General features: G+C 53.5%; 1 protein-coding gene and 2 long non-coding RNA genes across 4 annotated transcripts; 1 reads left to right on the plus strand and 2 right to left on the minus strand.

Moving 5' to 3' along the window:
• Nucleotides 1-1,823: 1,823 nt before the first annotated feature.
• Nucleotides 1,824-3,058, minus strand: LOC118500895. The gene is made up of 2 exons (XR_004903479.1): nucleotides 2,954-3,058; nucleotides 1,824-1,965 (listed from the first exon to the last, which is right to left on the minus strand). It is a non-coding gene; the product is annotated as an uncharacterized LOC118500895 (long non-coding RNA).
• A 3,271-nt stretch (nucleotides 3,059-6,329) lies between these two features.
• LOC114497592 (steroid 17-alpha-hydroxylase/17,20 lyase) lies at nucleotides 6,330-12,672 on the minus strand. 2 transcript variants are annotated; one of them, XM_036027234.1, is made up of 9 exons: nucleotides 12,199-12,672; nucleotides 10,713-10,851; nucleotides 10,276-10,505; nucleotides 9,502-9,588; nucleotides 8,649-8,864; nucleotides 8,185-8,354; nucleotides 7,516-7,619; nucleotides 6,806-7,098; nucleotides 6,330-6,695 (listed from the first exon to the last, which is right to left on the minus strand). In XM_036027234.1, the coding sequence occupies exons 1-8, from the start codon at nucleotides 12,493-12,495 to the stop codon at nucleotides 6,815-6,817; spliced, it is 1,527 nt and encodes a 508-aa protein (XP_035883127.1). In that variant the 5' UTR covers nucleotides 12,496-12,672; the 3' UTR covers nucleotides 6,330-6,695; nucleotides 6,806-6,814. The 2 variants fall into 2 exon arrangements, with proteins under 2 accessions (XP_035883127.1, XP_035883128.1); XM_036027235.1 differs by having other exon boundaries at nucleotides 8,649-8,861; nucleotides 12,199-12,559.
• On the plus strand, nucleotides 8,871-10,080 carry LOC118500896. The gene is made up of 2 exons (XR_004903480.1): nucleotides 8,871-9,017; nucleotides 9,643-10,080. It is a non-coding gene; the product is annotated as an uncharacterized LOC118500896 (long non-coding RNA).
• Nucleotides 12,673-13,990: the final 1,318 nt, after the last annotated feature.

Raw genomic sequence — 13,990 nt, forward strand, 5'->3', positions numbered from 1 at the left:
AGGTTGAGATGAAGTGAGTGGTTCGGGTTCAGAATTGTGAGTGGTTGTGGGAGGTAGTTGGGGGTCTTGAATCCCAGGTATGGGGCTCAGAACTGATTTTTAAGCTCTGCGGGAGCCACTGGTGTGCCAGTGTCTGTCATCATGGAACAGTGACTGTTTCCTAAGACTCACTGTCATTTTACTCTCTACTTAAGACTGTCCTGTTAGAACTTTGAGTCAGATGTAAGTCCCCGCTTAAAGGGAAGGAACAGCCCAACCCAGCAAGACTTCTTTTCGGGCAGCCTGCAGGTGGGCAAAGCAAGATGAAGTGGAGCCCTCCCAGGAGGGGTTTCTGCCTTCCCAAACGGAGCACTCACTAGCAGGGAGCGCAGGCAGAGAGCAGCCAGCGTTCTCTTCTGTAGCCCCTTGAGTGTGTCCTGCAGTGAGCACTGCTGTTGCTGGGAGTTCGGTGTGAGCCAGTCATGCCCCTGCCCCCGTCTTTGACCCTGGCCCTTCAGTGGCTCCCCTAGGATGGTTGCTGCCCCTCCAAGTCACCCCCAGGCAGCCACAATAGCATCTGGAGGCGGTTCTAAAGTCTCAGAGAAGAACAGTACATCATTTCTGCCTTCTTTCGCTGACTGCCCTGGCAGAAGAACAAATGTACAACTACGGGCTGCATTTAGAGGCTGTGCGTGTACCCCCGATGCCTAGGTCTGTGGGGCACCCCCAGCTCCCGGGTCACTTGAGTTCCTCCTCCAGGTGACCAAGTTCAAGTGGAGACAGTACAGATGCTCCAAAGCACAAACCACAGTAGCTTTGATAAACAAGAATTTCAAGAAACTCCCCATTCTCGTTTCCTGTTTTAGGGGGAGGGTAAAACCGGGGCTTCACTCAGGAGAAGGGGTGGGACTCGGATTTGGCCGACTGTTGGCCTAACCTGTTGGAAGCCTGCTTATGGCTAGACCCACTGCAAAGGGCTGTGGGTCCAGGGAGGAGTTTGGGATTGTGGGTTTCTACCCTGGGGGTGAGTGATTGCCTTACTGAGAGTTGACTGAGCACCTACCACCACAAGCTCAGGCATTGGCAATGCAAATACCCCATGTGCCTTAGACCCACCTCTTCAGAAGAGCTAATGGTCTGCAGAGGGAGAAAGGCATGCACAGTGTTGGTAGCACATGGAAAGGACCACGAAACAGCACGTGGCGCACAGGACACTGGAAGAGAGTGTGCCCACGAGGGGTTCAGGACAGCCTGGGACAGCGACCTCTGCACTGAGCTTGCCAGGTGAAGAAAGGTGGGAAGGGAATTCTGGGCAAAATGTTCAGCCTGTAGATTATTGAGTGCCCACTGCGTGCCAGGTGCTGAAAGGCACAAGAAAGTGTGGTAGGTGTAAAACGAGAGTGTGGGTGTCATGTCCAAACCTGCGAGCAATTTAATCGTTTTAGATCATTGCCTTCTGGGCAGCGACAGGAGAGAAAGCTGGAGTGGTGAGCTGGTAATAAAAAACGATTGAACTTCACGGTTTTCATTTGTCGGCTGTCTACGTGGTGCTGAGACTTGCGTGAGCACCTCACCCACCTCTCCATCTCAGCCTCTCCTCACGACAGCCCCTGGAGGTACGTGCAGCAGTCATTCCTGCTGTGTTAATGGGGTCGAGGTGTTCAGAGGGGTTGACTGGCTTATCCAAATCACACAGCCAGTAAGTGGCAGAGCCAGAGTTTGCACCCACATTGTTCCACTCCAAAGCCCAGGCAGCCCACTAGTCGGTGGGACAGTTGTATTGGCATCCAGTGAAGAGCTTGGTTTTTTTTTTTTTTTTTTTTCTTGTTTTTTTTTTTTAAGGTGAGGGGACCAAAGAAAGGTGTAGTGAGCAGGGGGGTAGCATGATGAAAGGGGAACTGGACACCTTATCTCAGAAGCTGCTTTGGCCTCCCTTCCCTCCCCTCCCCCTTGTCATAACCCCTCAGGCCCCCAGGTTTGGATGAGCTTCACTGCCAGGGTCCAGCCTCGGTGGGTCTCTGGGTCCCCAAAGGAGGAACGGCTCAGGTGAAGTGAATGGAGCGAGATACAAGGTGGGGTGCCAGAGGACAGTTGGGCATTTTGGGCCCGACTGACTCCCCGAGAAGAATCAATTTTTATTTTTATAGGGGAGGTTATACAACCTCCAATGCATAGTGTGATTATTAAAACAGAAACCATAGAAGTAACTATGGTAACTTCAAAAAGTACAGAAGGTTTTACAGGTCAATCATGTTAAACAAAGGTTATTCTGACCAAGAGGGTTATCAACCAGATAGCCAACGAAGCTATATGGGCACAAACTTGCAGGTGCCAATTAGTAACTAGGGATTGGTCTAAGTTAAAAGGGTGCAAGGAGTGATTTATAGGTTATACAGAAATTAGCTATTGTCTGTTGAGGTTAGATTTGTCTAGGTTAGGTAACTGGTTTCCTGATTTATACATCTTGGGGGGGGGGCATGTTTTGTATTCGTTTCCATGTATTGAGATTATTATATTCAACTAAAACTCCTTGCTTCTTTACCCACCTGGTCCCATTAATAAACATTCCTGTCCAGGGTATGGGAGGGGTAGTGGGTCTAATAAATCTTGAGCTTTTAAGTGCTGACTCCTTAAGGCACATTCCTAGCAACAGCTTCCTCCAGCGTTTTGGCAGCTGGTCTGCCCATAGTTTAATTTTGTCCTTAACTTCCCAGAGTGGGGGGGAGTAGGCAGCATTAGGATTGTTAGGGACTTCTGGTCTGAGGTCAGCAAATCATTTCGCGCAGAATCAGAGGCATCGTGCAGATTTTTTGTTAAAACGCACAGGTATCCAAAACCCCCACCACCTATTGCTAGCAGGGACAGGCATACAGGAGGAGAGAGACAGGAGATCCGGCCACAGTCACCTCTGGTGTGCAGATGCGTCTCATCTGACCTAACTGTCAAGGGTCCGCTGTTGGTCAGCTCTGGACACTTCACCTAACAGAGCCCCTCCCAGCTGAAATGGCCTCCAATTTCTAAAGGGAGGTGTAACTTCTTGGAAACATAAAATTTCCAAGCGTTGAAGCTCTGGATCTTTGTATCTTTTCCTGCAAAAGTGTTTTGTTTTTCCTCTGAGGAGATAAAAAGAGCTCTGGGGTTCGATTCCCAGTCAGGATACATGCCTGGGTTGCAGGTTCGGCCCCCTGGGTTGTGTTACAGAAGGCAATCACATTGATGTTTCTCATGCTTTCTCCCTTCTCTAAAATAAAATATATTAAAGAAAAAAGAGCTTTGGGTGACTTACGAGGGGAGGAGAGGATGCATCTGGTCTGAAGTCTCTCGTCACTCAGTGTGCGCCAGCTCCTCGCCACAGTTTAACCTTCCGTTGCGCATCTCACCAAGAAGTCTGAAGAAGCCCAATCCTACTGGAAGTGTTACAGAACATCCTCAGTTTGGGAACCATGAAAAGTTTGTCTCGAGGCTCTCCATCTGCCCCCTGGCCAGCCTGCCCTGGCTCTGGGGGAGGGAGAGGGCAGCTGGCAGGCCAGCCACAGCTGCCAGAGTAGGCAGCTGGGGGCCTTGTCCTTCAGGTGGGCCATCCGGACACACCTGCTCCTCCTGACCCAGCCGGTGGCCTTCGGGCGGTTTGTATAAAACCCTGAGAGGCCCTGGCTGGTGTAGCTCAAGTGGGTTGAGTTTGGGCTGCGAACTAAAGGGTCGCTGGTTTGATTCTCAGTCAGGGCACAGGCCTGGGTTGCAGGACGGGTCCCCAGTGGGGGCCATGTGAGAGGCAACCACACATTGATGTTTTTTCCCTCTCTCCATTCCCCTCTCTCTAAAAAGGAATTAAATCTTTAAAACAAAACCCTGAGAGAAGGGCTTATTTTGTGGATCTGGGTACAGGCAATGACCCATAATACATATTTGATCCTCAGCAACACTATGAGGTTGGTGGCACTGTTTCTACGCACACCTCAGCTGCCCATAGTACAGATGAGGAAACTGAGGTTTAAGAAGGCCAGGTAAGTTGCCCACGGTCATTCGGTCTGTAAATGACGACATGGAACTTGCCTCCACAGCCTGATTTCTCCCGTGGCTTCGGTTGGTGTGGAACTGGCCTGTTCCCACAGCTCTTTCTGCTGCTGCTCCTCACCAGGGCCACAGGTAGTGGGCGGCACGAGTGGTGAGTTACCCCATGGTACAGATGGAAGAAGCGGGGTCAAGAAGCTGGGAATGGCCCTGGCTGGCATAGCTCAGTGGATTGAGTGCAGGCTGTGAACCAAAGCATCGCAGGTTTGATTCCCGGTCAGGGCACATGCCTGGGTTGCAGGCCACGACCCCCAGCAACCGCACATTGATGTTTCTCTCTTTCTCTCTCCCTCCCTTCCCTTTCTAAAAATAAATAAATAAATAAATAAATAAATCTTGAAAAATTAAAAAAAAAAAGAAGAAGCCAGGAATGGACCTAAGATCCAGGGCTAGGAACCCAGGGAGTTCTTGTCTGGGGACTAGAACCTTGGTGTTCAGGTCCTCCATGTCTGGTCCTCTCTCTCCACCCCACTCTGTGATTGGATTTTTGTCCTATGGAGTCGGGTGTTTACACCTGTACGCATGACTGGAGAGAGGACCCCTCCTCTGCTTCTGGAGTCATGGCCATTAGAGGCCGACCAGCACAGTCCTGCATTCACCACCATCCCCCCCCCCGCTGTACCCCAAGGTTCCCAGGGAAGGGGGCCACTCATCTCTCCTGGGGGGGGCAGCTCTTAGCTCCCGAGAGTCGGTTATTAGGTTTTCGGGAACAGTACGAGCTGTAGTAAATGGCATGTACTATATAACATAAGGGTAAATAGCAGTGCTACCCCGCAGCTCTTCCCAACACCTGGCTGCTCAGTGGCTCACACTGGTGGCTCGAAACCTGTAGAGGTGGGAGTGTCTCCATTGAGGTACGCAGCACACAGCAGCAGGGCGGGTCCCCACTGCCAGTGCCGGAGCCCTGCTCGCTTTTGCTCTCCCATTGCGCACTGTGGTGCCCACATCCCTCCAGGCTGCTTGTGCTGGGGGCTGGGGTCAGCCACTGCTGCCCAAGGACTCTCCCTTGGGCTCTTCAGCAAGGCCTGGGGGCACTGGTCGGTGAGGGCCAGGACTGAGTTGGGGGATAGCAGGGAATGGTGTACTACCCCCAGAGTAACAAAGCCCTTGGGAGGAACACAGCGCTGCTGTGATGGAAGACCTTGACCCTCCTTCCTTTCGAGGGATTCCCTGATCCCTTCTCTCTGAAACCTTGACCAGGTAGGGTCTCAGCCTTGGCCTGCTGGCCCTCCTGGAGACCCCTGTCGTCAGAAGGGAAGGACGGGGTGTGGATGATCTGACTCGGGTCTGGCTGGCCTCAGGGAGCTGGGGTAAGGGCCTCTGTCCAAGGTCAGTTTTTCCAGGGGCATCTTGGGACTTCTTCCACTTGCAGACTGGCCAGTAGGCAAGGTTTCAAGGTACCGATGTCAGGGTTTGAAGAAGTCTGGGTCCCAGTTTCTAGTGAGGCATCTACAGACTTCCTGGGCTTACGGAGAGGGGAGCAGGGGCGGGGCCCCGGAGCTTCAGCCAAAGGCGCCGTGGAGGCCCTGTGGCAGGACAGCGCCGGGAGAGGGAGACCTGCTCCTCACTGGGGACCAAGAGGAGAGGGATGGGTAGTGGTGGGTTGAATTGTGGGTCACACACTGTCCCCCAAAGCCAAGTATTGAGGTACACGCAGCTGATGATGCCTGTTTGCACCGAAGCAAACCAGATCCGCTGCCCGCTATCAAAATATAAACTCGGTCCCACCGCTCTCCACCATCTCCGCCTCTGCGACCAGCCCAGCCTCTCCCTCCCTCGCGGCTCCGCTGGCGGCCCTCTGCAGATCCACCTCCGCTCAACAACGAGGTCGGCCTTTTAAAAATATAAACCGGATCTTTCCACTTGTTTAAACCCTCCTAGCACACTTCAGATAAAAACCTGTCGATTCCTTCCTGCTAACTCAAAGGCTCCAGGGGACCCGGCCCCTGTCTCCGGTCAGACCTCATCAGGGACCGCCCAGCCCTCCGTTTGCTCTGCTCTGCCCCACACTGACCCCTCCCACCGGGAGAACGTCTCTCCTGCGCCTCCCTCGGCCAGGGGGCGGTCTCCCCCAAGGCATCCGCGCCTTCCCGCACCGCGGGCCGACCCGGGCCACGCCCCTCCTCCGCCGTCCTCTTTTCAAATCGTCATCCCCTGGTATAACTGACAACAAAGTACGTATGTGTCTCTGAACTGCTTGTTTATTCGTTGGCCCTTGCTAGAAATATAAGCTTCGGGGCACCAGGGAGCTTGAGTGCCCAGGGACAGTGGGCGGCGTGTAGGAGGTGCTTAATAAAACATTTATTGAAAGAGTGAGTGAACAATTAAACGCATGAGCTGCTCAGAGACCCTCCTCCCACTTTCTTTAAAGAAGGATAATGTAATGATATTCACAAATATAATGATTAAGCTCAGGGACCTTCTTCTTTTGTTTTTCTAATCCTCACCCGAGGACATTTTTTCATTGTTGAGGGAGACAGACATCCCTGAGGGAGAGAGATATTTCCTCCTGCACGTGCCCTGACCAGGGATTGAACCAGCAACCATTCGGTTTCCGGGAGCACATTCCAACCAACTGAGCCACAATGGCCAGGGCCAGGGACCTTCTTAAGAAAAACTTGAGCTTATGCACATCCCTGTCAGGGCTGCAGGGCCGAAGAGAACGCAGAGTGGGCTAGGAGGAGGGAGGAGTGGTGGAGTGGCGGAGCAGCGCTTCTAATTCTGTGCTGTGGGGCCACACTTGGCGGAGCGCTACCTACGGCTTCTAGGTGCTACCTTCAGCGTGGGCTTCCTTCCAGGCCTGGCGCACCTTAATCTTCACTTTGTAAGAGTCGATCTGAAAGACCACGTTGGGGGTGCCCTCCAGGGAGGGCAGCTGCCCGTCATCCGAGACCCCCAGGTCAAACCTTTGCAGCATCCAGGACAGGAAGAGAAAGAGCGCCTGGCGGGCCATGTTCTCCCCGACGCAGGAGCGCGGTCCTGCTCCGAAGGGCAGGTAGCTTAACGATGGCAAGATGAGCTGGCTCCCCGTGGGGTCCAGGAAGCGCTCTGTGGGGACATACGGCAGGGGTCAGGCAGGGGTCAGGGCAGGAGTAAGTGAGGGGTGCCTCTGCCCGGCCAGAGGAGCCCCCGTCAGGGATGTGCACAGCCTCACCTGGGGGAATCTCAGCCTGGGAGAGACACAGCCCTACCCTCGGGCAGCCCTTCCTCACACAGAGGACATGAAATGTCCAGCAGGTGGAAACGCCACCATCCAAGGGGAGAGAGGGCCGACTTCTTGGGGGACGTGTGCCTAGAAGGCCTCTTGGAGGAGGAGGTTTGCAGTTAGTGGAAGGACAAGTAGGAAACCCAGCCGTGAAGAGTTTGGTTAAACCCAGAGGGGGATGGGGGTGCTCTAGCAGCCCCCTGGCGGAGGGGAAGTAGTGCTGGGCTGCGGCCTGGGAGCAGGGCCGGACGCGGACTCACCGGGCATGAACTGGTCCGGCTGGTGCCACTCCTTCTCGCTGTGATGCAGTGCCCACAGGTTGATGATCACGTTTGTGCCCTTGTCAATGGCAAACTCACCAATGCTGTCCCAGGAGGGAGAGGAAAAGGGCGTCTGGCATATCGTCCTCCCCCACCTGCTCAGCCCCGAGCCTCCACGGCCCTCCACTCCGGAGGCAAGGGCCCTTTACTCTCTCATGCCCACCCCCTCGTCTTTTCCTCGGCTTCCACCAGATTTCGTGTGAACCCAGCTCTTCCCCAGCGCTCGCTCCCTGACAAGCACTTGTGAAGCAGCTCTTCCGTGCGAGGACGTTCACGTCTGGCAGGGCGTGTGCGCATGTGTTGCGAGCTGGTGCAATGTGTGTTGTGGCTATTGGGCCGAGTGGGAGCACAGAGCCCGCCTTTTGTCCCAGACCCCACGTCTCTAGGACAGCAGGCAGCTTCTGAGGGAGCTCAGGTGGGTCTGTGGATTAGTCGCTGGGGGTTAGTGGGTGGTGGGTATGTTGATCAGTAGGATCATTGACTGTCCGTGGTTGACCACAGGTGGATCAGCAAGGTGGTGGGCTGGGGGAGTGGAGGAGGGGCTGGGTGGGCTGGCAAGCAGCGTTGAGTGCATCTTGGGGCTGGACGTCACTGGGAGGGAAAGCACACCTGGAGTCAGTGATAGCCTTGTGGGGGATGAGCGTCGGCGCCACGGGGCGAATGCGAAGCACCTCTCGGATGGTGGCCTCCAGCAGAAGGAGGTGGTTCCGGTCACTGATAGTTGGGGTGCGACTGAAACCTACATTCTGGTCAATCTCCTTCTGGATCTTCTTTAGCAACTGGGGACCAGAGAAGGGTAATGTGACCAGAGTGTCTTTAAGTCCAGGAGAAGCATGGGCTTTGAGGAACCCTACTGTCACATCTAGAAGAGCTGGCCCAGCCCCTGTTCAGGGGGTGCTCTGCAGCCTAGGCTCTCCTTCCAGAAGATGGGGCAGTGCCACCCTAGGGTGAGGGCGGAGCAGGCTAGTCTTCCTGCATGGAAACCCTGGGGCGGTGCCTCGTCCTCTGAGGCCAGAGTTGCATCTGGCTGGGGTCAAGGGTGGTTGGGAAGACTGGAGTAAGGAGAAGCCCACCTGAGGATTGTGCAGCAGGAAGGCCACCGTCCACTTCACCACAGAAGTGGTGGTCTCCAGACCAGCCCCAAAGATGTCCCCTATGGTAGCAAGATTGTATCGGTCCGAGAGCAGCTTGGACTCCTGGTCTGGGCCAGTGTTGTTATTGACCGAGTTCACCTGCGCTTGAATCAGTATGTCCACCAAGTTAGTGACCGAGTCGCTGCTGAAGTTCTTCTGGTTGGGTGAGATTGGGAAATAGTGATAAGGAAGGAGCCCCATCTACAACACTCTACCATACTTCCATCCTAGACTGGAGATACAAAGGCGTCTTCCACTTGGAAGTGAGGGAGTGAAGTGAGTCTAGTCCAGACCTATGAGCTTGTGGAGGTGAGGCAGCTCTAGGTCCTCTTTAAATTTGGTGGGGGAGGGAGGTGGACCTGGGTGGTGCGGCTCAGTGGATTGAGTGCCAGCCTGCGAACCAAAGGGTCTCCGGCTCAACTCCCACTCAAGGGCACATGCCTGGGTGGCAAACTAGGTCCCCAGTAGGGGGTGAACAAGAGGCAACCACATATTGATGTTTCTTTCCCTCTCTTTCTTCCTCCCTTCCCTTCTCTCTAAAAATAAAATAAATAAAATATAAATAAATAAATAAATAAATTTGGGGGGGGGGTGGACAGGTCCCCTCTAGGATCTTCAATCCCTCACTTCTCCATCCCTATTCATTAGTTAAGTCAGTTTTTAATGAGCACCTACTACGTGCAAAGACTCTCTGCTAGCTGCTGGAGATCCTATGGTGTTCAAAGTGGACCCCAAACCCTGCTCTCAGGACACTTTCAAGCTAACTCAGGATCCCTGCTGCTCCATCCCCTACCTTATGTTTCTCATAGATTGAACTCAGCAAATCATCTCTCATTTTCATACAGTTCTTCATCATCTTTATGGTTTTGTTGGGGAAAATCTGGAAAGTAGGAAGGAACGTCAAACCCATCCCTCTCACATTTTGCTTCTACAGCTGCCAGAATCCCTCCCGGGGGTAGATCCCAGCCTTGTGTCTCCAGAGAGCTCTGCTCCAACCCCAACCTTCAGGCAGAATGGAAGGCGAGAGGGGGGCGTGAACGGGATCACCAACGACAACCAGGACCATTCCAAACCAGGGAGAAGGGGGTGGTCTCCACTCCCCCTGCCTCCCCCGCCCCACCCCCTTCAGTCAAACATCAGACACCAAAGTTTCCTTAGTAGGCTCTGTTTCGTGCCCACCCTTGAAGAGTAAGAAAAACTTGAGTCTGAAGCCCTGGGCAAGTTTTTTAACTTCTCAAGGCCTGTATACTCATCCGTTTAGGGATAATAAAACCCACCTCCAAGGGGAATGCCATGATTAATGCATGCAGATTGCTTGTTACTGGCACACGGCAGTTAGTACATAAATGAGAGCCGTTAGTTATGAGTATAACATGCATGACTAAAAAGCTAAACCTATGTATGTAGACAAGCAGCAAAGAGTTAAGAGGCAGAGATGGCAGAGGTCAGTGTGTCTGAGGTGGCCAGGAGGAAGGTGGGTCTGGAACTGGGCGGTAAGAAGAAAGCAGAAATGGGGGCACCCGCAGGGTCTGCTGGGCTCGGCAGGGGGGCCTGTTCTCATGCCTACCTTCAGCATAGGGAATATGTCTACCATACTGTTCTGGCCCAGCGATTCCATGATGCCTTCATTGTACGTGTGTATGGTCTGCAACGCAGGATGTCCCTTCTTGAAGGAGGTGTTGAAGCAGATAAAGCAGATTATGTTGGTCACCGCCAGGAAGAGTGGCAAGGACAAATCTATGGACTGGCCATTTTGGGTGTCCAGGAAGTCACAAAATGAACTGATTTCCTGACATACTGAGGGAAGAGAAGGACATGAGGTTGGGGTATTAAGCAGCACTCTCACCCCATCACTACCGGTTCCGTCTTTATCAGGGACGGATTGCAGATGGCCACTAGATGGCAGCAGTAGCCAAGAAAACTCTAGGTTGAGCCCCTTGCACCCCTTCTCCCGCAGTAGCCCTCTTCTCCCTCGGGAGCTCCCGGGGCCGGCAGGGCACTCACTGATCTTTTCTAGCTTCAGGTCTCCATCCTTGAACACGGAAAAGGTGGCCCGCACCAGCTTCCGATGCAGCTGCCAGGCGTCACCGTAGTCGGCAAAGGCAACGCCCTTTTGCTCATCTGACAGGATATCTAGAGTTGTCTTTGGAGAGCAGGAAAGGCTGGATCAATCAGACATGCCCCGCCGGTCCTTACCCTGGGTCTCCTGCACCCATTCCCCGGACCCAAGGGAGCCAAGCTGTGGGGTGTCATTGCATCTCTCCACCGGGACTGCGAGGCCTTGGCAGACCAGGGCCCAAGCCCCTCTAACCCCTGATTCCATCAGAGAGAGTGAGGAAGAAGGGACGCTCAGTTCGAATACAGGGGTTCTGGGGTTCTGTTCAATGTCAGGGTCACCTCTGGGCCTCTCTTATCAGTTGCTGACTGGGTGGTTGAGGAGAGCAGCTGTGGATGAGGTAAGCTCTCTGAATCCGGCCATCCTGGGGGCAGGGGTGGGCAGTGGAGGGGCTTGCAGAGACCGAGGACTACCCAGACCTCTGCCTTTTCCTGGGTCCTCTGGTTGATGCTAAAGGCACAGGAGCTCGCCTCCTGTTCGTGTGCCCTTCCATGGCCAGGCTGTGTGCCCATCACAGGGCCACAACCGAAGACTGCAGATGTCTCGTCTGCCCAGTCTGAACTTGGGGTCAAGCCATCTCTTCCCAGAGGCACACGAAAAGCTTAGGCTTCAAAGCCTCCCCTTTTCTCTTCCCTGACTCACAAACCCCAACTGACTGGCATCCTCCTTCCTTTTTGCACCGAGGAGAAGCGTTCAGCAGAGTTGGGAGGGAGGCAGTTGGGCAGCAAACCTGGCCTGATCAGAGATGAGTGTCTGGGGAGCCCTGCCTTGGGCGTTCGGGGTGGTGCTCAGCAGCAGGGCGAGGGGGTGGGCACCTGCGGTGCTCTGGGCAGGTAGCCCGCTGTGAGCTGGGGTCGGCTCCAGAGACACGGCAACCCCAGCCCTCCCAGACCAGGCTGCTCCCTTGCACTTTCCCACAGAGGACAGTAATGACTACTCCCACGTTTCACAGGAAGAGGAACATCCATAAAGCTATTTATTGAGCACTTACTGCACTGGGCACTGGGCTAAGATTTTTGCATGCACTATCCCAGTTAATTAGGGAAGTCTTAGGCTCAGAGAGATCCTTATCCAGTTTAGGGCTGAGATGACGGGAGTGAGGACTCCCTGACCCCCTGCACCCAGGCCACTGCACCCAGCCCACTGTCCCTTCTGGGCAGCCCTGGACAGGAGGTCTTCCTTTCATTCTTCCTGCCTGGGTTAGAGGCTAGGTAGGACCTTGAGGGGTTGCTCCCCACCAGAAGCCCTGCTAGTCTGTTTTTAGGAAGAATACAGGTTGTTAGAGCTGGAAGGGTCATTCCAGGCATGGTCTTGGCCCAAGAACTGAACAAACCCACGGGTGGTGAGAGAGGAGAGACAGTGGGCACTGCTTACCACTTGGGGCCGCCCGGAGAATTCCTTGCCCTTCTTGATAAGCACCTCTTTGGCCAGCTGGTGGTGGCCGATCATCACTGTAGTCTTGCTACCCATACGAAAAGAATAGATGGGGCCGTATTTTTCTTGCAGCTTGAAGAAGTTCACGTGCGGATGGCCACTTCTGGGGATGAATGGCAGGCTGCCCACCAAGGGCAGGGATGGGAGGCTCTTGGGGTACTTGCCACTTGGGTGTTTTGGCTTGGGCCAAAAAACACAGGCTAGGGTCAGGAGCAAGAGAGCCCAGAGCTCCCACATGGTGGCCTGGTGCCGGCAGGTAGGATGCACAGGTCCGGAGAGGAAGGGCTGCAGCCACCCTGAGAGGCAAGGAGGCCTTTTTAAGGGCTGTCACGATCTTTACCTTGGCTGGGTGTTATCTCTTGCCTTGTGGGAGTTTATCCTGGAATGCAGCCAAGTCCAAGCTCTCTCGTAGAATGGGGAAAGGAAGGGGGAGTGCAGGCCTTCTTAAGGGCTGGCTTAACCCCAGGGCAGACCTCTAAGGGAGGGGCAAAGGGAGGGGCAAAGGAAGAGTCTGACGGCTGGTCCCCCTCCCTTTTCCCAGAGTACGCCAGAAGCAGACAGCATCGGGGTCAGGAATCAGGTCTGGGACATTCCATGTAAAATCAAAAGCACTAGACAGGCCAAGTCACACTGGACAGTGATGGGAAGGACCCAGAAGTCCTGACTGGTGTTTGGCCGCTCTTTCCAGAGGCAGAAAAGCCCTAAGGTTGAGAACATGGGCCCTAGAGTCAGGTAGGTTTGGGTTCAAATCCTAGCTTGACCACTTTCTAGCTCTATGATTAAAAAAAAATTATTGACTTTAGAGAGAGGAAGGGAGAGAGAGGAAAAAAAACATTGGTTTGTTGCTCCACTTCTTCGTGCATTCCTCGGTTGCTTCTTGTCTGTGCTCTGACCAGGGATCCAACCTGCAGCCTTGGCATTATGGGGACAATGCTCTAACCAACTGAGCTACCTGGCCAGGGCTCAGTTGAATTTTTTTTAAATTGGTTTTATTACATTAAAATATACATTACAAATTTTACCATTGTAAGTGAACAATTAAGTGGTGTTAAACACACTCACAAGCTGAACCGCATCGCCTGTCTACTTCGGACCCTTTATCATCCCAGACAAACTGTGCTGCGAAGTGGCGACTCCCCATTTGCTTCTCCCCGAGGCTCCTGGTAACCTTTACTCTACTTCGTCTCCGTGAATACGTCCCCTCCCATACGTAGAATCATACCATTTTGTGTGTGTTTGTTTCTGGCTTACTACACCCACCATAATGTCCTCGAGGTTCATCCATGTTGTAGCAGGTATCAGAATTTCATTCCCGCTCCGGCCAGGTAGTCGGTTACAGCGTCGTCCGACCTGCCTAGGCTGTGGGTTTGATCCCCAGCCAAGGCACATACGAGAAGCCACCAGTGTTACATAAATAAGTGGAATAAGCTGATGTTTCTCTCTCTCTCCCCCCCACTCTAAAGTCAATTACAGTTTAATACTACTTCCAGGTGTACACCCCAGTGATCAGACATCATACAATTTACTAAGTTATCATCCCGATTAATCTCAGACCCGTCAAACAGCATACATGATTATCATGATATTAGTGACTACAGTCCCTGTGCTGTACTTTACATCCCCATGACTGTGCTGTGACAACCACTTCGTACTTCCTGAGCCCTTCACGCTTTCACCCCTCCCTCAACCTACTCCCCTCTGGCAACCTTCCAATTGTTTTCTGTATGCACAA

The sequence above is a fragment of the Phyllostomus discolor genome, chromosome 5, assembly GCF_004126475.2.
Source record: "Phyllostomus discolor isolate MPI-MPIP mPhyDis1 chromosome 5, mPhyDis1.pri.v3, whole genome shotgun sequence".
Classification (NCBI taxonomy): Eukaryota; Metazoa; Chordata; class Mammalia; order Chiroptera; family Phyllostomidae; genus Phyllostomus; species Phyllostomus discolor.